Here is a 23,352-nt window from a genome sequence, read left to right on the forward strand (position 1 = left end):
TATGTTGCCTCTGCCTGATGCATAGAACCTATGAGTTGTGTAATATTTTCTTCTAAAATAAGGAGTTTCCATTAAATTAAAATTCAGAAATACCACCAAATATATCCTTGCCTTTCTGTATTGTGACAGTTGCATGGGGTTGTATTTGTTCATTTAATACTTTGATATTGGTAAGCTTTCACCAGATACATTTCAAAGTCCTAAGTAGTGCACTTAGAGAGATCAGAATAATGACAAAATCAGCATTCTGAAAGTTCAGGATGCAAATTAGAAAACAGATTTGTGGTGAGGAGTGTTCATTAATCATTTAAAGCAGTTTTCCATTAGTCTAATTTCTGTTTATGAAAATTTGCTAATTGATTTCAGTTGAAGTGGGGCTGAGGTGCCTCCCTCCTTCTGAATTTATTCCCGCTGGAATTGACCCAGGTGGCCCTCAAAATGCACCCTCATAGCAGGGTGCCTGGAATGGAGGCCCCGAAGAGCAGGCACAGAACAGACTTTAAATTCAACCCAGCGAGATAAATCTGTCAGTTAATCAATGAGTTGTATTTATTGAGTGCTTACTGTGTGCAGAGCACTGTACTAAGCGCTTGGGAGAGTACAAGTGTCAGAGTTCTTAACTGAAGTTGACTTTAAGGGAGTGGGCAGTGAAGCAATGAGCCCTCTCTTCCAACTGCCAGACCGGGTGGAAGTTGACGTTAGTACCTTGTGCTGATTCATCTCTTGAGAGATGTGACTTGTATGACATTAATATGCCCCATTATCCTTTTCATACTGCTTGGAGGCCAGTCCCTGTCCAGTGGGCCATTATACTGGCAGGGCAGCAGAAGGACTGATGGGTCCCATTGAATGTAAATTAACTGGTTGCAAAGGCAGCTGCAGTACAGTATTTCCTGCTGATGGTTTTGGCCAGACCTGGGACTGTGGCTCACTCCCAATCCTCCCACCACAGCGGCTGGAGAGTGACTGACTGAGGCCTTCGCCTCCTGGCTAGCTTCCTTCTTGGTCGGTTGGGAAGTGAGCCACAGCGGCCTGAGCGAACAGGTCAAATGTCACATGATACGACATTCCTCCTCCTCCTGCCGTGTGGTTTGCTGCACTTTGACAGTCTCATGGAGGCTCAAGTGCTGGAACTGGCTGCCCTGGATGTGCCATGGGTGGGTCAGGTGGCCCCGAGGTGTCGGGGCCCTGCCCTCCTCAGCTCCACTGCTCCACTGCTCCTGTTGGTTTCATCTCACCGGTCCCCCACCAGAAACCCTGCAATGCTTAGGTTTCCTCCCTGTAGCCTGGGAAGCAGGGTTTGGAGAAGCCAATTTTTGAGCAATTTTATTAAAAACCAGATCAGTTCTGAAGCAGGATTGGGAGCCGAAGGCAGGAACTGTGGCTTTCAGAGGTGGGTGCGGCAGGGGAGAAGAGCAACTTTTCAGGATTGACGATGGGTGGTTTTCAGAACCACCGACAGCTCCATCAGTTTGTCAGTTGAATTCGCTGGAGCTGCTTGTCCAGGGATGGGACGAAGAATGGGCATGGAGGTGGTAAGGAATGTTTGGGTGCAGTCAGACTGAGCAATAAGATCGTCTGTGGTGTTTATTGAGCATTTACTGTGTGCAGAGCACTGTACTGAGCACTTGGGAGAGTACAGCAGAGTTGGTAAACACGTTCCCTGCCCACCAGCAATTCACTGCGGGCACTCAATCTGATCTTGCGGTGGGAGTCATTGGTGATGGGGGCAGTTTACATGAGCATGCTCCTCCCCACCAGAGCACCTTAACGGGTGATAAATATGGCTGACCTTCGTCTTTGAAGGTGATATTTTATTGGATGTGGATGTGGCTGACAATCCCATCTGTATCATCATAGAAGAGGACTATCGCATTGAAACGCAGTTCTGTTTGTCAGCCTCACATCATCTCTGCAACTTTGAGCTAGTTTCATAACCGATGGCTAAAAACCAAAGGGATCACCATCAGAAGTAAAGAGGTGGCAGCCCAAGTGTTTGGCATACCTATGGAATGAATGTAGTTTAATTTCCAGTTTGAAATGCATCTCCTGAAAACCATCTTCTTTAATAATCCAAGTATGCTCCTATATTATTGAAGACTTAGGTTATGTGAACAAGCCAAATATCTCAGTGTTTTGGCAGTAATGCAAAGATTATGGATTCACATAATAAGTGCTCTTTCCAATGCATCTTTCTGAGCTCAAACAGACCTTCAACTGGTACAAAGCAACATCCATGTATTCAATTCATTTAATCATATTTACTGAACACTTACTGTGAGCAGAGCATTATACTACGTGATTGGGAGAGTACCATAAAACATACACCTGAGGTTGTGGGATGGTGAAAACCTCATTTAAATCCCTTTCACTGTCCAGTCCCTAAAATCAGGAGGCTTTGATTTGGGCGTTTTATCAGTCAGCACTTGTGACTCAGGATGACTGGGGAAAGCGGTGCGACCATGCACAATGCACAGGAATCTGGGATTTCAATGAGTGCTGTTTACCGAGTGCTTTCTGTGTCCAGAGCACTGTACTGACCACATGGGAGAGTACAGTAGAATAAGTAAAAACAGTACCTGACCTCAGGGAGCTTACCTATTATCCAATTGTAGGTCTTATGTGGCAAGAGAGTTAATGCGTGATGCATATTCATTCCCAGTGATTGGTAAGTTAATCATCTGTATATATCTTATATGTACGCATATGGAGGTCTAGTTAGGGCTGTGGTCGTGTTAAAATCAATAGTGTAGAGCATTTCCCATGCAAGTAAGGGCCTTGGGGTACAGGGGACTACAGCCGCTCCTGTCTGCATGTGCACCATCTGAATGTGGGTGTTTTAATGAGATGTCCCTGGAACCCATCCAGAGCAAATATGTACCTGAAGGGGTGTGGTCAAAAAAGGGGCAAGTGGAGGAAGGTAATATAATGAGAAAGAGAAAAATGAGAATGAATGGGAAACAAAGGGTTGGGTTGGGAAACAGAAATAGGAACAGAGTGGAGAGAAGGGGAAAAAGGGACAGAGGAAATCCACATTTGTCTCTGCCCTGTTTCTTGTGTTCAGAAAAACACTTACACCATCCCTGGAGCTTGTAAAACCAAGCTCTTCCTTTGTCTTGCTACTAACTGAGGTCAACAGGGCTGTTTTCATTCATGTCTAGAAGAGGAGGAGAAAGCGGTGTGTAAGGCTGTAACATTAGCACTTGGGGAATATCAATTGTCCAAGTGTCTAAACCTAATTTCTCGATATGTGGGGGCTTGCTGGGCAACTTTATGGCTTCCCAGATTATGAACTCACTTAAGTGAGCCCAGTTTGTAATAATATGTATAATTACCGAAAGATATATAATGTGACAAACTCAAACCAGCGGGAACCCAGTATGCATGGAGAGACTCATTGGTTTTATTTAACAGTGAGTCAGAGTTTGCATGTTTGATTAAGGAAACATAACCTTGTATTTTTCTTGCATCCAAAGATGGTGTTCAGTTAGAGGAAAGTACCCAACTGCATTTTCTTTTTTTTTTTTGTCTGGAAAAAGCTGTATGTAACAATCATTTTCCTTTATAAAATTGGATATCTTCTTTTGGCCTGGGACTCTTCGTAAGGTAAATATTGTCTGTCTTAGTGGTATTTGCCACAGTAGTGTCTTTTTTCTAAATATGAGGGGTTATCCGCGGGGTCTTTTCACCATGCCACCAAACTCTACTGTTGGAAGATGTTTGTAAGTAAGACACCCGGGGGGATAGGAGGGTGAGGGTTTTCTGTTCTCCTCATTCTCCTGTCAACGAGCTCTGACCGAGGCACAATTTTCCTTAACTTTAGTTTACCCCTCTCTGAAGCGTCAGGGAGAGGCAAGTGTCGAGGGGATCCTGAACCAGCTGGTACTGGAGCATCTGCAGTTGGCGCCTCTCCAATGGGGTGAGTCCTGACCCAAGGCCATGCATCCGTCCGGGCCATGTTTTCCCATCTTCCCCAGTCTGCTTCCTGGGGAGACGGTTAGAGAGAATGGCCCTTTGGGGTACAGTGAGAGGCACTTGAGAGCCCTAGAAGGAACTCTCGCAATTTTGTGGTATAGTTCTGGGAGGCCTTTATTGGGCCTGGTTATCCCAAGCATCTGTGATGTCCTCCTCTTATTCTCCAGTCACCTTGTTTCCTGCCATCTGGGGGCCCAAATTCAGTGGTCACCTGGTGTAAATTAAGCCAGGGGTGAAGTAAGTTTCACTTAGAGGGAAAATTGTCCCAGAAAAGTGACCAACCGTGTGGTGGGTGAGAGGACACCTGTCTTGGGAGGAGTTGGGTTTGGAAGAGCCAACGGAGATCATCCTCCTGGATTGGAACTTGCAGGTAAGAAAATTATTCTACAACGTTTCCCAAAAATGAGGTGCAACATGTTCGATGTCTCTGTGACAAATGATTGAAATTGCGAGTGGAATTGTCAGACCTACTCAGGGTTGTCAGTGAATTCTGTTATAATTTTTGTTTCATGTCTGAGAGAAATCAGAGGCACCCGTAAGCGCTTCCTTCATATGAGTGTTTCTGTACAGTGTGCCTCCTTCATATTTGTTTTGTTTGTTGAGTGTTTTGAAGTGGGAACAGATGAGCGAACTCAGCTTTGGGGATGGGCACTACACCGTGTCAGACGGTGCACAGTTCTCCCCGACCTGGTCTGTGCCTCTTTTTCTTCCCCATCCAGCTCCTGGAGGTCATGGAAGAAAAGCAGGGGGTGGTTAACATAGGTTGTTGCCTCCACTCTTCCCCTTGGTTTAGATGTTCTCCCTGAGACATGGGCATTTTTCCTTCACTGACCCTGCTGCCTAAGTGCAGGGGCTATGCTGGGGCAAACCCAGTGGCTGTGGGTTTCATCATTGCATTCAGTGCCTGGTAGCACACTGGTCCACAATTCCTCCTGTACCCGCTGCCCATGTCTTTCATTCTGGACCATGATGGCTACAGCTTGGGGAATAAGTCGTCTTCCGCGTGGAAGCATGGTTGGGAATCCAGCTGCTACTTGGGACAGTGCAGAGCAACAGGGAAGTGATAGATTGTGTTGAGTACATTTGGCCACCCTTTGATTTTACAGCATTTCCTATGAAAATGAGACTGTTTCTGAGGTTTCAACAACGCTCCAGGGGCTGAAGGAATGTGTTGCAGAGAGAACCGATCTTTTTAATTCCATTTTTGCCCTCCTTGGGGTCTGGAAAATTATTTTGATTCTCCGTTATTGTAATCTCATCTGCGACATTGGCCTCTATCCGGACTGAGGCCTAGTGTAACAAGTTATATGGATGGGAACAAAGAGCAACCCCTAGTTCCAGCATGGCTTATATATTGCAGTACCCACGGGTGTGTTTCCACCTGTCACAGGGATGCGTTTTCAAAGACCTTAAATGGTCTTTCCGGGCTGGACACCCAGCTTGAAGCAGACCCCACACAGACCATCCCAGACAGGTGAGAAGGGGCAGTGTTTAAAGATCATCAAGCCTGGCCCTGCAGCCTTCTTTCCCAGTCATTCAACAATTTCCCCTGGGCCTTGTTCTTTCTGCCTGGGATGGCTTCATGGCAGTTTCGCCAGTTAAGAACATTTTGTTCTTAGAGGAATTAGACAACAACTGTGCCAACAGTTGCTCGGAGTTTCAAAAATGGCTCGTTAGATCAAAGGCCATCTTTTGAACCAAGATTGGTCCTTAAAGATGTACAATAAATCACCAATAATTGAAAAACATCATATTGTTCAATCCCAGCAAGTTCCACATTCTCTAAAATGTATGGTATATTTCTCTTGTACTGTTGGGCAGCAAACCAAATGCAGTTTCTGGTTATATAATGCAAGTTTTGCCAAAGGAACACTATTCAGAGTTTCCTAGAGTATTGCAAGTTCTTCAAGTTTCTGTTTCTTTTTTATTCCATGTGTCATAGTGGTGCGAACCAAATGCGATTAGTCGAAGTAGAAATGCGTATGTGTGCGTGTCTTCCTCTAGTTTTCCAGATGGCTCTACTAATGGTGGGACCCTCTCTGAGTATGCTAGTAGAGGGGCTGAGTTCTCTTTCGTATTTAAACATGACTTCTGATAGTTAATCTCATCCAAGTGTGTTAAACTCTGAGCTCTGTGATATGCCTTGAGTCAAGTTTCCAAGCCTGCTTTTGCGGCACTCACAAATTTCTAGTTTACCCAGATCAGGGTGGAGGAACTAGAGAAAAATTCAGATCCCTCCAGGCATTTCCCAAGCACTCAGAACTAGGGTGAATGCCTGGTGGCCATTCTAGCTTTTACTCTCCAGGCAAAGGGGGCCACCCTGAAAGTATTTCAGACCCCATGGGATGCCCCTGGGCTAGAGGGGTAAGGGAAGTCCACCAGGGGCAGAGACCTTAAGTGTCCCTATCCCCACTGAGAGGATGGTGACATTTTTGGTGGAGGCTGGCTGTCCCTGTAGAGTGAAGGGACTGGATCATTGTTCAACTTTCTGATTCCCTTCACCTTTGTAGCCCCACTCCTGGGTCTGTGGGCCACCCTCCATCTTGAAATCACTTCTGTGGAACTAGTCACTCGGTTTCTTTCTTATGAAGGAGGGCTAGGGTCCCCGGAGCCCTGGGGCCTCCTCCCACCTCTCAGAAACAGCCCTCATCTTTCAGCGTATAACCCAAGTCACTGTCTTTTCTGTCTCTTCCTGTGCCAGTGCCACCCTCCATGTTTGGATCATCTGTGTCAGTGAGCATGATCTTCTTCCAGGTGATTCTGCCATTAGAGTTCTCCCCCTTAAGGGGGATGTGAAGTCTCCCACCAGCCACCCTTTCCAAGTGAGTCCATCCCTTCTCTGGCTGCTCCTTTGTGGTGGGGCCTAAGACCCTGATCTAGTTCTTTTGCTGTCTTCACCTGCCTGCCTCTGCCTAATTCCCCCACCCCCTCCCTGCACATGCCAAATGGCTGCAGCACAGCCTTGCAAATAAATGATGGGGCCTCGGGGGTGGACCTCGCAGACCAGGTTCCAAGCGAGATCGAGCAAGACAGGCAACAGCTGTGGCCCCCACGGAAATGTGGAGCATCTTAGTTGGCGCCTGTTGGCCTTTCTGAGCAGCTGCCGTGGAGAGTGCCCTGATCAGCCCTGGGCAGTCTGCAGCTTCCCATGTAAGTGGTGGGAGAAAGTTGGGAGTGACTCTGTGACTGTTGAATTGTCCCTGATAATGACCTCGTTGACAGGCAAAGGACACTGCAGGCTCCCCTCTGAGCTCCTTCCCCAGGGGCTCAGGACGCTTCCAGGGCTCAGGGCTGCCATCCTGCACCCCAAGGGGTTTGGAACTCACTCCAAGCAGGACTCTCAATTGAATTTAATCCCTTGGTGCAGAGAGCCCAGGTGAGAGTGATTTTTTAAAAATGGTCATTTAAGCACTTACTATATGCCAGGCACTGTACTAAACCCTGGGGAAGCTGTAACCTAATCAGATTGAACACCATGTCACATGTGGGGCTCACAGTCTTCATTCATTCCTTCAATCGTATTTACTGAGTGCTTACTATGTGTAGAGCACTGTACTAAGCACTTGAGAGAGCACAGTATAACACAGGCATGCACATTCCCTGCCCACAGTAAGCTTACAGTCTTTGGGGTGGGGAATCCTCATTTCACAGATGAGGTAATTGAGGCACAGAGAAGTTAAGAGGCTTGACCAAGGTCACACAGGGACATTGGAGAAACTGGGATTAGAACCCAGGTCCTCTGGCTCCCAGGCCTGGCTGTTTCCACTAGGTCACACTGCTTCTCAGGATGAATTCCAGGCAAAGGCAGAGGGGCCAGCATCCTGTGCATCACGGCTTCCCTGAGCAGATCAGGAGAGGTTGGGGAAGACCTTTAGCGAGAGAAATGTCCCTCTTCTTCTCTGACCTTGGTTGCCTCTGGAGAAGAAGGATTGTCTCTTATGAGCTTCGAGTGTGGCTCAGTAGCCACCCAGCCAAACCTTTAGAGTTGGTGTGTGGTGCTGGTGATGTGGGTTGTAGTTACCTATCATGCTAATGAAGAGCTCATTAACGTTGGCGAGAGTCTAATTATAGGCAGACCAGCAAGCCACACAGCTGCTCCCTCCCAGTTTGGTTGGTAACAGAAAGTATTCTTAGCTGCTCCAGCTCTGGCCCAGGGGCCCCGGAGGCAGCTGAGGAGAAGATTTTCCACACGAACACGGCCATCCATCTGCTGTTTTCTCTCTGCTACTGAGGTAGTAAGGTGCCTGTCTTGTATCTGCCAGTTTCCCCCAGTAGATTGTGAGGCTCCACAGGGCAGGATCCGTGTTTCTTACCTCTGCCTCTACTATCCCAATCAATGAATACAGCACTCTTCTCACTGTAGGCACCCAATACAGAGCAGGGAGTTAGACTTTCAAGGGAGCTCTGGCCTGTGGATTGGAAGAGTGCATCATTCATTTATTCATTCAGTCAGTCAGTCGTATTTATTGAGCACTTAACTGTGGGCAGAGCACTGTACTAAGCACTTGGAAAATACAATTCAGCAACAAAGAGAGACAATCCCAGCCTACAACATACAGCAGAAGCAAAACTCATTCCCTGCCTTCAAGGAGCTTGCATTCTAATGTTGGGGACAGACAGACAATATTTATTTGTAATTACAGTCCCTCTAGACTGTAAGCTTGTTGTGGGCAGTGAACATGTCCACCAACTCTTTTATGTCATACTCTCCCAAGCCCTTAGTACAGTTCTCTGTACACAGTAAGCACTCAATAAGTATTATTGATTGATTGACTGAATTAGTTGGAGCAAGAGGAAGAACCAGGAAATAGCACAACATGGCACAACTGTCAGGGTGAGGAGCGGAATAAGCCTGGTATCAATATAGAACTCCATACAAGTGTAATAATAGTAGCAGTAATAATAATACTTGTGGCATTTGTAAAGTGTGTACTATGTGCTAAGCACTGTACCAAGTGCTGGGCTAGATACATGGTAGTTGGGTTGCATGAAGTTCTGTCCCACATGAGGCTCCCACTCTAAATTGGTCAGTGCTGAGGAGAGGGGTCAAGTTCCGCCCTGCAGGTCCCCACCCCCACACCGGAGAGGAAGGAAGCCATTTGGCCATAGGGGCCCAAGGAGCCCTGGGTACCCAGGACTTGATTCTCTGCGTGAGCCCACTGTTGGGTAGGGACTGTCTCTGTATGTTGCCAACTTGTACTTCCCAAGCGCTTAGTACAGTGCTCTTCACACAGTAAGCGCTCAATAAATACGATTGATTGATTGATAAGAGAACTGGGGAGGAGACAGATGGGGTGCATGTCCCTACAGGTCTCTGGGCATGTCATGAGGCCTTGGAAAGCAGAAGAGGAGAAGAGCAATCGTTCGGGCTGGTCTGAGCCTCAGTTGGGAGCCAGCTGGTGGATGGATGGGGCAGTTTCCCAGTGCTGCCTGCCTGGTGCTTGGCTGATCCCTGTTAATGTCCCTCAACACCTCTGTCTTCCCCACACATCCCGCCTCGGCCCCCAAGCTCTTTTTCCAAGTGCTTAGTACAGTGCTCTGCCCACAGTAAGTGCTCAATAAATATGACTGAATGAATGAATGAATGATGCACTCTTCCAAGCAGAGTGGAAACGCTGGATAGGGTCCCCTGACCTGTGACTCCCCTTCTGACAACCTATTTTTGAATCCACAGGCCAGAGCTCCCTTGAAAGTCTAACTCCCTGCTCTGTATTGGGTGCCTACTGTGAGCTCTTCCTGGTCCACGTTCAGAAAGAGCCTCCCTGGGGGACTTCTGCCCATCCTGGTCAGTGGGATGGACCCAGCGGACCACTCCCACTTTTTCAGATCACAGCAACTGTGGGCTGAAGAGCAGCTTATGCCCGCTGTCCGTGTCTGGGCCCATCACCCATTCTATCTCCCGGGGGGTGGGATGCATGCTGACCTGTTCACAGTGGGAAAATGAAGTTGGAGGGCAGCTGATGGATTTCTGGTAGGGGGGGGGCGGGTGGGGAGTGTCAGGCTGAGAATTAGACCTCATGCCACCTGCTGCTGCTGCTGCTAGGCAGCTTGGCTCTGGGGCCCGCTGGGACTCGCCTGTCTGGAGCGCAGCCCTGTTTGTTTGGATATGGGAAATGTCTGCCGACCGCCTGCAAGTCCAAAGGGTTTGGGCAATCAGGGAAGCCATGGCCACTGGTGCAGTCAAAAAAGACTGATTTTTATGAAAGAAAAACAGGTGAAATTGTGAGTTGGGCAGAAGAACCCTCAGTTGTTTAGATTTGGGATAGAGCAGCCTGGGAACGCCATTCCTCAAAGAGGTGATTGTCCCAAAGAATTCCAACAGAAACCCCCACATTCCAGAAAGAGATGCTTCACTTTTAAAAAAGAGGCATTCAAATATGTCCACTTGCGGTCCATTGAACACCATTTTCCTTGCCCCTGGGGGCTGTGGCAGAGCTGATGGTGATGGCAGTGATGATGGTGACAGGCTCTGGAAGTGCATCCCCGAGAGGACTTGTGTGGGAGATGATCAACCCGGGTTGACGAGAAGCCTCTGAGCACCAGGAAAATGTCTGCTCCTTTTCACCTGCCAGGCCATCCGGCAACGGGCCGAGTCAGAGTGCTCTCAACAAAGTGACCGCTCGGTGCTGGCTAGCGAAAAAAAGGTGTACTTCCAGCCAATGGCTTCCAATGCCCATTTCCATCGTCTTCACACCAGATCCTCAGACGCCGTGCTGCCCAGCTGGATTCCCAGTGCCAAAGCCTGTATTGGTTCTGGGCTGGGCTGGGCTGGGGATGGGGTGGACATGGTGAGAGGTCATGGGGGACGGGGCATTCTTGGCACTGCAGTATAGGCAGGGAGGAGGCAGGTGACTTTCCCCAATCTGATCGGCAATTCCACCACCCAAAGACTGAAAAGACAGTTTGCAAGGCTAGGCCTAATATTGGCCTTCCAATGCTATAAAGTTATTTTGCCCAGCATTTTCCTCCCTTCACTGGGGATCCCCTGGGGCTGCAGGAGAACCTCATGGATCAAGGGATGTTGACAACTGCCCCCCATCAAGGCCTCTAGAGTTCAAAGGAGGAGTCTTGCTATGATCTTCTACAGGTACCAGGCACCACATGTGAGACGTTAGCATCAGGTTGGAATTCTACATTCTCAGACATTCCTGGATGGATTTTTGCCACTGGACTCTCTCTTCCCAGATTGCCCTCTGTCCTGGAATATGCTGACTTCACCCAGTGGCGAGCAGTTGATCATTTACTGTCTAGACTGGATGTGCTGTGTAATGCTAGCGGTAGATTTGTTTTGAACTATGTGTTTTTGCCGACCTCACAGTTTAAGCTGAAATCAATTTAAAAGGTTTGTGCTTTGTAACTTTTAGTTTTTGAAAATTCTAGGGGCACAATCCAGTCTTCTGTGTTTCAGAACTCGTATTTTCCCACATCATCCTAAAGTTGAAAACAAACGTACTCACCTATCCCACATTTAAAATTAATTAGGGCTACGATTGTTTCTCAGTTTCTGGAGTAACTTTATTCGTAACTTATGCCTTACATACTGCTACTCCTGGGCAGTTTTTTTTATCATCTTGTCTGGTGAAGTTAAGATCTAAAACCTACATTTCTCTTCCCATCGGCATAAATGTCACTTCAGGCAAAATCCTGGCCTTGCCAGTGCCCTAGCTGGTTTCCTATTTCTGGGTTGTGCCCATTGGCTACTGAACGGCCACTCTCTTGTTGGCTTTCCTGTTCTTGCTCAGTGAAGCTCTTTTCTCATAATGACCTCTCTTATCTAGCCATTTAGGCATTCAGGCTTCCAGTTTGATACCTTCTCATTTTCTTTTTTTTTTTCCTGTGGTGTTCTAAAATGAAGTAAAATCTTGGGAGTCTTTTTTGGTTTTTGTTTCTTTTTTTTAAAACAGCCCCATGGTTTCTTGTAGACTCTCTTTACATAACCCCATTTTCCTAACTAAGCTTCCCTTTCCTCAAATTGAAAATCCCTGAGGAGAGACCTTCCTTGGCATGAAGGTCACGTTTAATGGTTCTGGACCATTCCCTTCTCCTGCAAATACTATGTCTGTCACTGTCCTCTCATGGTGCTCCAGCTACCTCTCTGATCACTCCTTGTTGGTCTTTTACCGGCCCCTCCTCTGCCTTCTCCTCCCACTCCCTAACTGTGGGTGTCCATCAAGGTTCAGTTCTGGGTCCCCTCCGTTCTCCATTTGCATTCACTCCCTGGAGAGCTCATCTGCTCCCCTGGCTTTAACTGTCATTTCTTTGTGGATGGCTCTCAACTACCTCGCTGGTCCTGACATCTCTCCTCTGCAAACTCACATTGAATTTCTCATTTTCTTTCCACCAAACCCTCTCCTCCACCTGTCTTTCCCAGCAAGGTGACAACATCATCTTCCTTGTCTCTCAAGCCTTCAATCTTGGTAATAATAGTAATAATAATAATGGCATTTATTAAGCACTTACTATGTGCAAAGCACTGTTCTAAGCACTGGGGAGGTTACGAGAGAGAAGCACCGTGGCTCAGTGGAAAGAGCACGGGCTTTGGAGTCAGAGGTCATGGGTTCAAATCCCGGCTCCGCCACTTGTCAGCCATGTGACTTTGGGCAAGTCACTTCACTTCTCTGGGCCTCAGTTCCCTCATCTGTGAAATGGGGATTAAGACTGTGAGCCCCCTGTGGGACAACCTCATCACCTTGTAACCTCCCCAGCGCTTAGAACAGTGCTTTGCTCATAGTAAGTGCTCAATAAATGCTATCATTATTATTATACAAGGTGATCAGGTTGTCCCACGGGGGGCTCACAGTCTTAGTCCCCATTTTACAGATGAGGTAACTGAGGCACAGAGAAGTTAAATGACTTGCCCAAAGTCACACAGCTGACAGTTGGCAAGGCTGGGATTTGAACGTGTGACCTCTGACTCCAAAGCCCATGCTCTTTCCACTGAGCCACACTGCTTCTCTTTGTTATTATCCTTGACTCCTCTGTCTCTCTTTCAACCTGCATGTTCAGTCAAGAAACCCAGTCTCATCAGTTCTTCCTTCACAACGTCTCCAGAATCTTCCCCTTTCTCTCTGTCCTATCACATACCTTGCTGGCCCATTCACTTGCCATATCCCATTTCGACGATTGCATGAGGCTCTCCCCTATCCAATCCATACTCTACTCTGCTGCTGGCTCTTTTTTCTAAAACGTCATTCTGCAAGTGTCTCCTCAAATCTCAAAATCCTCCACAGGTTGCCTGGAACACATGGATTCTCCTGACTACTGGCATTAAGGCACTCAGCTTTCTTGCTCCTCCTTATCTACTGTCTTCTCCAACTCTAGCCTAATTTGCACACTCAGTTCCTCTCAAGCCAACCTGCTTGGCAAGCCTCATCTTTGTCTCCCCCTTACTGTTGACCCTTTGCTCATGCCCTTCCCTTCTGCCTGGAGCTCCCTCCCAATCTACAGCCAGTGGGCCTAATAATTTATTTTCTTGGGACTTCCCTCCTACTGCTTGTCGGTGACAGAACCTGGGAAAGGCAGCTGGAATAGTAGCTTTTCCTGGCTGGTCCAGCTGGGTTTTACTACCTTCCTGTCCCCTGGGCTCCCTCGGTTTAAAATGATGGCAAGAACAAAGCCCAAAAGCACAATGGGTGGGCAGAAAGAACAACTTGCCTCTTTCAGAGGGTGGACCCTCTGCCTTCGTCTCTGAGTGCCCCCTAATTCGTCCCTGGACAAGTTGGCATAGATGGGCTGGGCCAGAGACAGGGCGGAGAAGTTTCCCGGTTTGAGTTACATCAAACTGATGTAACTCCTGCTGATGCTGTTGGGTTGGTGGGCCCGCAGCATGGTGTGCCTGTGGGGGATTGGTCTGGATGAAGGATAGCCAAGGCCTGGACCAATGTGGCAGGATCTTTCCACCTGAATTCTTGCTGTTCCTCATTAGTTTAGTTCCAGGGGTTCAGCTGGAGGGTGGCTTTTCCTTCGAATAAAACCTGCCATGAAAGTCATTTTCACTTTGAGTGTCCCATCAGGAAAGCAATCTGCCAGGGCAAATAGGTTCGGGTGTGGGTTCGTGCGCCGAGCCTCCCTCCTTTCCCCTGGGTTGGGCCAGGGGACAGGTGAGAACACATTTCCCATGCTGTAATGATAAGCTATATGGAAGACTTTGGGGAAATTCAGTCTTGCAAATAGAAAAGACACCAAGATTTCCAAGGCTCTGGGAATTTCCCAGCCCTCCAACTCTACCCTGAGTCCACCACCTTCGATCAGTGCCCCTGCTTGTCACTTCTGAAGAGAATTCTTCATCCTGGCAGTGTGAAGTTGAGTTGGCCTTGCCCTGTGACAGAAAAATCCCTAGGGTCCAACCAGGAGCGGTGACTCCAATGGCTTTGTTTCTGCCCCAGGCCGGCCTACAACTGCCCTCCCTGGCAGGTCAACTCTTCTCTGGGGTGTCGGACCCCCAGCTGGGCCACGGGAGTGAACAGTTACCTACTGGGTTGGGGGGCTACCCTCAGCCTGTCTCGCCAGATGTCTTATCCGGCCCAGGATTCTGCCTGCCCCGGGTGGGCCTGTGTTGACCTGCGATGGCCCATAGCCCCTGGAAGGTATTTTTATCACCACAGGTGACAGCTGGTCTCTTGAAATGAGTGCTGACGTCCGGGCGTTGCTTAGGAACTTGAGAATCAATTTTCTTCTCCTCACCACCCTTCCCCCTGACACCGCGCCCAGAACTTGTCTGCCCGACCCCACGTTCCCTCTGAGTTTTGGGCTGAGGGTCTCTGTTCCCTCTTGGCCATGAGTGCTCCCCACTCCCCACAGTGCTGCTGTCTTTACATGCCCGTAGAGTTGGTGCAGGCTCAGGTAAGCTCCGGGAGCTGGTCGGAGGATGGGTGGATGCGGGCAGGGGTTGGCTGGGCAGGTGGTTCCTAGGGTTTGACATGGTTGGGAGCCCAGTGAGCCCATTTCTGATGTGGAGCCTGCTGCTCTGGTGGGAGTGAGGAAGTGGTTGTCACCTTTCCCATGGAATGATGGATTGAGAAGCCACCACTGCAGGGGTCACTGGGTCTCCACATTCTCCTGTCGTTCTTGCCAGCTTTCCCTGCCCCAGTGAGACTCTAAGTTCCTCAAGGGCAGGGACCTCGAGGCCGCCTCAACATTCCCCTTGATGCTATGTCCTGGGCAGTGCTGTGGCCACCCGTATCTCTGTGGGAGTATCATTGGCTGCCTGGCGGACAGATAGATAGACCAATGGACTGGCCTACTGACCATCTGATCTCTGAAAGCCCTGTGCAGAGAGGGGCTTTCTTCCACTCTCTCCCTGCTTCCGATTTGAGAGCCCAGTGCTACTGATGGATGTGTCAAGGCTCTGATGACACCTGGAAGCCAGTCAAAATGCCCATTTGGATTTGGTGTCCCCTCCCTTGCCTGGCTGTAGGGCCAGATGTTGAACTTTGACCCTGAGTCAGAAGTCATTTGTAACTGCTGCCCCTCACCAGGGAAAGTGACTCTCCCCCCAACATGCACACGTGCGCGTGCACGCTCTCTCTCTCTCTCTCTCTCTCTCTCTCTCTCTCTCTCATCACTCACACCTGTGACCAGACCAGTGACTTTGGGCCCAGGGTTTGTGGGAAAGTGGCTTTGATTTGGGAGACTTCTTCGTGCTCAACCATAAGGGCTCTACTTCAATTTTCTTCACTTCAGTCTGCCTTACTGAGCTGTCAGCTGTGTGAGGGCAGGGATCGTGTCCACGAACTCTTTTGTACTTTCTAAAGTGTTCAGTACAGTGCTCTGAACACACAAACTCTAAGCTTCCCAAGGTCGGATAATCTTGTCTGTTAACTATTATATTCTCCCTAGTGCTTCGTACAGTGCTGTTCACAGAGTAGACCCTCAGCCAGTGCTGTTGATTGATCCCCTTGCTAGAGGGTAAGCTCCTTGAGGTCAGGGATCATGCCTATTTATTATGTAGTACTCTCCCAAGCTCTTAGTACAGTGCTCTGCACACAGTAAGTACTCAGTTCTTACTATTGATTAATTCACCAAACTGTTTCCAGTGTACTGTTTTCATCTACTAGAGCTGGTGGCCTCACAGGCTACCCTGCGGCGCATCCCTGCAGTGCTTAGTACAGTGCTCTGCACACAGTAAGCACTCAATAAATGCCAGATGGTGATGATGCAAACTCTTACGCTCACCTTAGTTGGGAAGCCTCTGGAACATTGAAACATCAAGTTCTGTGGCTAATGGCCCCGGAAGCATGTATTTTCTGGAGCACATTGACATCCTTTCCATGCTTCTCTCCATTCACCAGGCTGCACGGTTGAGCCTGGTTCAAGATGATGAAGAATTGTGATTTTCTAATGTCGTTATTGCAGGGTCACTTGCTACTTTAACAGCCGAAAGCATGTAACTGAGTTAGGTAGATTTATTCCTGAGTTTTGCAGAATGCAGAATTAGACTCCTGTGGAAATGATATCAGTGCTAATTCTTGGTTGGGGGGCACACGTCTGATAACTCTCCAAGGACAGTGATGTCACCAGTCCCTGCTCTCACCAAGCCCTTGGTGACAGAGGGCCCAGTTGCTTCTGGGCTATGCCCCAAGTGACTTCTGCTATACTGTACTCTCCCAAGAGCTTTGTCCAGTGCTCTGCACATCTCATCTCATCTTTTGCCCCACATAGTGAGCACTTAAATGTCATCGATTGATCGATAACCTTGTTGTGGGCAGGGAACGTGTCTGCCAACTCTGATATACTGTACTCTCCCTAGTGCTTAGTGTAGTGCTTTGAGCACAGTAAGTGCTTAATAAATATGATTAGTCAGTCACAGGAAATTCAGGCACCATAATGAACCTGCCCATCATCAAGCTCATTCGTGTCAGGAGGCTGAGGGAGAACAGCGGCAAGTGGTGTAAGCAGCAGCTTTCTGGCAGAGGTGATGTTTTGAAGCCTGCTCTACTGAATGCTCATGTAATCCAGGGGAAGGCATTCTGTCCAGCCTATCATGCTGACCATTTGTTTGGGGTTTAATCGTTTTCAAAAAGACAGAGTGAGAGCCTTAGACTTTTTAACCTGCAGTAAAAATGGTCCTGATCTTACAGTCTTTTGACCTGTGGAGCCGCTCCCCAGGCACACACAACCATGCACATCAGCCCTGGGTGTTTGAGAGATTGAACCCGGGCTCATGGCCAGGGCTGGGGAAGGGAGTGGTGTGGGCTTCCCTTGAGGCCCCAATGTCATCCTCAGAACGGACTCTGGAAATAAGCCATTGAGTAGCCACTGGGCCGATTTTGGCGTCGGCTTCATTCGCATCATAATTTCCCCTTGCAGGAAAGGATTGCAGGCAGCCCACATTCTCTTGCCACCTGGGCCAGGCAGCAGGGCATTTTTGGCAGCAGCTCAAAGGTCCGGTGAGCTACCTTCCCGAGGCATGGTGTTACACAGTACAGGCATGTTTCCTCTCCCAGTTGGCTGGGGCTTCTCATCGAGTGTAAGGGACTTGGCCATTGACCATGAGAGGAGCTCCAGGCGATGGCAAATGCTTGAGCTCCACCCTAAATAATAATTTATTTATTTATGTTAACCTGTGCCTCCCCATCTAGACTGTAAGCTCATTGTGGGGAGGGAATATGTCATGATTGTTTATTGTTATATTGTACTATCCCAAGTGCTTAATATAGTGCTTTGCTCATAGTAAGTGCTCAATAAATAGGATTGAATGAATGAATGACAGACAGAGTGTCCTCTTGGCCTGGGAGGGAGCCTGTGGCCCTTCAGGCACGACTCTAGCTGCAGGTTCCCTGCCTCAGTATCTGGCTACTTCAGGGAAACCTGTGACCCTCCCACAGCTAGACAGTGATCCACTCAGTAATTCCACTTCATAGAAAATAAAGAATGTTGCGCCTCTCTCTGCTGAACTTTGCAAAACTGTTTTTGCTTGTTTGGACTGATTATTTTTAGTGCTATACTTGGTTTTCTTTGGGGTTCTGTAAAGGAAAACTCAAATGCAGCCCCCCTTTTCGGACTGTGTTGGGTGGAAGGAACCCTCCTGAAGTGAGGTTTTGGCCTCCTTCCCTGGGAAATTTTAGGTTCCCTGGGGTCAAGGCCTAAGGCTCCAGGGGAATTTGGCCCAAAATTTACGTTCACTCGGCGTCCTGGATTATTTCTGAAATGTGTAACTGTGAAGCAGAATCAGGCCACTGCTGGGAAGTGGCATGTGCTCATTACGGTGTTTTTCTGGCATGCTCTAAAGGCTGCGAATGCCTTGTAATGGGGCCCCTAAAGGAATTTTCTCTCATTCCATGTGAAAGAGAGCTTAAGTGAGGTTCCAGCTTGGTGCTATAATGGGTGTTCATTCATTCGTTCAATCGTATTTATTGAGTGCTTACTGTGTGCAGAACACTGTACTAAGCACTTGGGAAGTACAAGTTGGCAACATATAGAGACGGTCCTTACCCAACAACGGGCTCACAGTCTAGAAGGGTGTTGTCTGGGCCATCTCAGCCTGTGTGCATCACTGCAGCGGCGCATATGGAGTGATAGTGAGACTGGAGCAGGCCTTATTTCTGAGGGGTTTCTGCAGCACCAAGATTTCCTAGAGAAACCAGCCCCCGGCCAAGGAACTTCAAGAATGGGGTGGTGTTGGGCCTTGATGGCAGACAGTAGTAACAAGAGATGCTGCAGGGAACTGGTCTTCTAAGTTGTCCTCTCCCAAGCTCTCAGGACAGTGCTCTGCCTACAGACTCTCAGCTCCTTGAGGGCAGGGATCAAGTTTGCTAACTCTGTTGCACTCTGCCAAGCGATCAGTTCAGTGCTCTTCCTAGGGTACTGCTCTGAAGTACAAATGTTTAGTTTTAACTTTTCTGGATCATTTGTCACCAAAACAGATCCATCAAGTGGTTATATTTGTGTTTTCATAGTTAGTGCAGGGCCATCTCCCACACTTTCTGTCTCACCTGCCACTTCCTTTGGTCTAGTGATGACGAGCCAGGGGAAGGGGCGTGAATTGGCTCAGAGGCTTTGGTGTGGGCCCAGAATAGGAGGGGAGGGCTGTCTTCTTCCCTCCCTGAAGCCGGCACAGGAGGGGCCTCCACGTGGACCAGAATATGTCACAAGTGTTTACCACAGAGCTGCTGAGGCCAGCCCCTGATTGTTACAGGTGCTCCCAGGATGGCGGCAGGGACCCAGCTCAGCATGTCTGCGGCTACCAGTCTGTGGTCACACGAAGCTCAGGAGGAGACAGTCATCCGAGCGCTTCTGTCCTGCTGCGCGGGGAGAGTCAACATCCTCGCAGCTGGAAACCTTTGCCAGGCATCGGGAGAGTTTACTGGGTCAAAATCATTTGGTAATTTGCAAAAGAAGGAAAATCTATTGGATAAATACGTACTGCTAGCAGCCCTAGCTCTACTGTTCTGTGCTTGCAGCAAGCCGCTAAATCTGCCAAGAAGCATTGCCAATCAGACTAGTTAATTAACAAGCAGCTTTGTTCAAATTAGCGGATGTGGCAGGGGAAAAGGGAGAGAATTGTGAAAAAAGAACTTGCCACTGCTATTTCAGGAGCTGTGAGGAAACTTTGCAGGCAGGTCTGAGCGCCTGGAGAGCTGCATTGCGGATAAGCTGCTTCCTCCCTCCAATTCATTCATTCATTTGTTTCATTCTTGGTTTTCGAGGAAGGAGACACTGTCTTGCTCTGGGTCGTGGGTGCCGGTGAGTTTGAACTCCCCTCGTCCAAACAATTGCCTCCTGGCACTATCCCCAGACCATCCCTAGGCCTAAAGGCAAGTTTGCTCTAGAGAGCGGACTCTCCCAGCAACAGGATCTTTAGCCTAGTGAAAATGAGGTTATTTAGATGTTCATTTTTTTCAAAGGAATCGCTTTCTTCTAGGCCATTTTAAGGTAGGCGGCAACCTCTCTGAGCATTTCTGAGAGGGCTGAGACGGACAGGTGTGGAGGGGCTGAGTCAGACAGGCATGGAGAGGGCTGAGGCGGACAGGCAAGGGGAGGGCTTAAATGGACAGGCGTGAAGAGGGCTGAGACAGACAGGCAAGTAAGAGATTGAAAATAGTTATGGAGGCTGACACCAGGAGAAACCTGCAGCGACTTCTCCAAGGGAAATCTCATGGAATTGTTTTGTGGCTCTTTCCACCCCCTGGTTCCTGTGGTATGATGGCCCCTTGGACAACTGACTATGTGGGCAACAGTGAGTTATGTGTTGCTGGCTTTTGTGACATTCTGTGGAAATGTGCTCCTCAGAAAGCACCCAGTTGGGGATAGAAGTAACTGTCCCATTGGTTTGTGGGTAGTTCAGTCTGGCACAGGGCCAGAGGTAGCCATAGGACGGGCGGTGGTGGGGAGGGCATGTCGAATCCTTTCTTTCCTGGACCACCCCTTCGGCAGGGAGAGTAGTCTCAGGGTGAGCACTACTCAATATTCATTCAGTCGTGTATTTTGCAGAGCACTGTACTAAGCGCTTAAGCAGTATGGCAGGCCTTTATCAGGATGATGTCAGGTGTTCCATAAATGTGGGTGAGGGTGTCATTGGTGAAGCTGTTGGCACATTGAAGTGAGCCTGGGCAGGTGAGCCTTCAGACTCCCTGATCCTAGATGGATTTGGGGTGAACTTTGGATGGGTATGAAGAGGTGAGTTGACATCAGCTGCCCCTAGATCATGGCATTGAAGAGATTTTTCCAATTCACGCCCTTGCAATATCCCTACTGTGCCTATTTCCTTGGGCACATTTAACTGGTCTGTTCCCATTGCTGATGGGAAGAAAGAATAGAGGAAATTAACCAGGCTGAAACCGAGGGACAGAGTGGAAGTGGTTCTCATTTTACAGCCTTCTGGCTTGAAGAGGTTGACATCACCTCTTTGTGCTTGACATGGAAGAAATCTAGGAGAAAAATATACTATGTAAAATCAATGGCCTAAGTTGAATTACCTTGGCCCCTTTGGGTTTCCAGGTAGTTACTGACCCCTGCATTCTGTGGGGTGGTGAGGCAGTGGGGGGGGGGGGGGGGGCGGGCAAGAGGGAGAGAAAATGCACCTTGTCATGGTGAGAAACGTGGTGGTTGATCCAGAATAGAAAGCTGCTCTGAAACCATTCCCAATTTACTCTTTCACTGTTCATCATCCCTGAGACTTTGAGCCATGAGAGCCACTGCCCTTTACTTTTCTTAATCTTTTCTCTTTGGAACCAACTCTTGACTTTATTCATCTTGTCCATATTCAATGTTTTCATTAGCAATTTCTGAGAAGTTTGCTTTTTCAGGTCTGCTGAAAATTAAGAGAAGAATCTGTTTGTTTTTCCCATCTTGTTTCTAGGAACTACAGTCCTAGAAAAGACTGGTAGTCCCACTTTGGACATATAGCTGTTGTCTTAGGACCAGTAACAACCTAGAGTTGTTTTGTTGACCTTTTACCTTCACTTCCCTCATCTCATGTTTTCTCATTCCAGTATCTATCTAGGTTGAATTCTACTTCTTCCTGTGTCTGTCTCTCTCTATTTCTCTCTCTTTCTCAAGTCATTCCTCCCGATCTCTAAAAGCAGTTTGTGCCGGTGAGAAGCGTCACCTCCAGCAGCTTTGGGACTCAGGTTTGATTCTTGGTTGGAAAGACAGTAGCCTTGGACCAGAATCTTTGCTTTGAGAGTTCCTCCAGGCTGGCTGCTCATTCTACCCAGCTTCTCTGGGCCTCTGTGGTGAGGCCACATAATCTTCTCCACTAAGCCTAGTATGAGGTTGGTGGGGGCTGGGGGGGAGGGTGTGTGTGTGTGTGTGCTCCCCCCCCCCCCCACACACACACCAAAAGGTTTGAGTTACTAAGGGAGAAGGAGTCTTTTCCTGTAGGCTAGTTAAGTCCAGCACAACATGCTCAGCATGGCTTCTGAGGGGTTCAGATGTTGGATTTTAAATTCCTCAAGGACCAGGACACCAAATGGTCTGTTCCTGGTGTTGGGCCAGTACTTTTTTGTGTGTGTTGTGCTTGGTACTGGCAGAATGACAGGGGGCCCTTCAGGTCCTCCTCCTGGCCAGGCTTGGCCCACAGATTCCCGGTCTAGAACCAACCTAGCCAAGCCCAGCCTTCCTCCTCTGTGTTTAGTACAGTACTCTGCGTACACATACAATAAATGTTGAATAAGTACCACTGATTGATTGAGTGACCCACAGAAGGTGAAGGCAGAGGCTGGCCTCGCTCCTCAGGGCTGTCAAGAGGAATTGCTGTTGTAACTTGTGGTGCTGAGCTTTGCCAAGGTGCCCAGGGGATTGGGCTAAGTTTCCTGTTGATCCTACAGATCTCTCTGCTCTTCCCAGAAGGGGCCCTTTGCTCAGGTTGGGCCCGTACTCTTGGGCCACCAGGAGCAGTCCTGGGTCTTTAATGCTGTGGCCAACACAGCCCTCTGAGTTCTTGGGGGGGGGGGCGGGAATAATAATAACAGTAATGATGGCATTTATTAAGCGCTTACTATGTACAAAGCACTGTTCTAAGCACTGGGGAGGTTACAAGGTGATCAGGTTGTCCCACGGGGGGCTCACAGTCTTAATCCCCATTTTACAGATGAGGTAACTGAGGCACAGAGAAGTTAACTGACTTGCCCAAAGTCACTCAGCTGAAAATTGGTGGAGCCGGGATTAGAACCCCTGACCTCTGACTCCAAAGCCCATGCTCTTTCCACTGAGCCATGCTGCTTCTCCAGGAAGCCACCTTCCTGTTTGGAGGGGGGACTGGGTGCCTCTGCCTCTGAAATCAGTCTTATGGCTGGGATGCCTCTCCCTGCAGGAGCAGAGAAGAGCTGAAATCAGGTATCCCAATCATCTGGGCATTGATCCTCTGGAGCAAACCAACAAGTGGACCCAGCCCCAGGCCCACTTCCCTGCCCCAGCTGGAATAGGTAGTGTTGGTGATGGAGTGGAAGCAGCAGTGTTTCCTCCTCCCTCTCTCCTCTCCTTTGGAAGACTGTATGTGGTCTGGGCTACCAGGCCCAATCACAACTCAGGGAGTCCAAGGAGGTCTCAGGAGTCAAGGCCCTGGCCCTTGGACATGGCCTGGCCCCTGAGAGAGCTCCTTTTCCTCTTCCTTCTCCCCCTGCTCCTCCTGGTTCTCTCAGCACTAAGTAGAGGGCCTGGGGTCAGGGTGAATCCTGTTCCAAGCAGCTTATAAGATGTTCTGATGAGCCCGTCCCGATCTTTTCCTCCCTGCAGAAATATCCCCCGCCCCCCAGCGCAGTAAAGAGCCACAAAGCTACAGGCACGAGATGCACTTCAAAGCTCTGGGTCGCACAGCAGTTCAGAGCTCTGGCTCACCGAGACTTTTTAAAGACCATCTGAGAAGTCTGTGGGGATTGCTATGGTGACAAAAATGCCATTTTAAAAATAGCTACAGTGCTCACAGTGCTCACAGTG

General features: G+C 48.7%; 1 protein-coding gene across 2 annotated transcripts in view; it reads left to right on the plus strand.

Annotated features, from left to right (window-relative positions):
* Positions 1-23,352, plus strand: part of TRAPPC9 (trafficking protein particle complex 9) — a 200,014-nt gene that overhangs the window by 138,009 nt on the left and 38,653 nt on the right. For both annotated transcript variants that reach the window (XM_038759976.1, XM_038759977.1), the window contains one exon: positions 3,829-3,919. In XM_038759976.1, the coding sequence (XP_038615904.1) occupies positions 3,829-3,919 (91 nt within the window). The remainder of the gene's footprint in view (positions 1-3,828; positions 3,920-23,352) is intronic.

The sequence above is a fragment of the Tachyglossus aculeatus genome, chromosome 18, assembly GCF_015852505.1.
Source record: "Tachyglossus aculeatus isolate mTacAcu1 chromosome 18, mTacAcu1.pri, whole genome shotgun sequence".
Classification (NCBI taxonomy): Eukaryota; Metazoa; Chordata; class Mammalia; order Monotremata; family Tachyglossidae; genus Tachyglossus; species Tachyglossus aculeatus.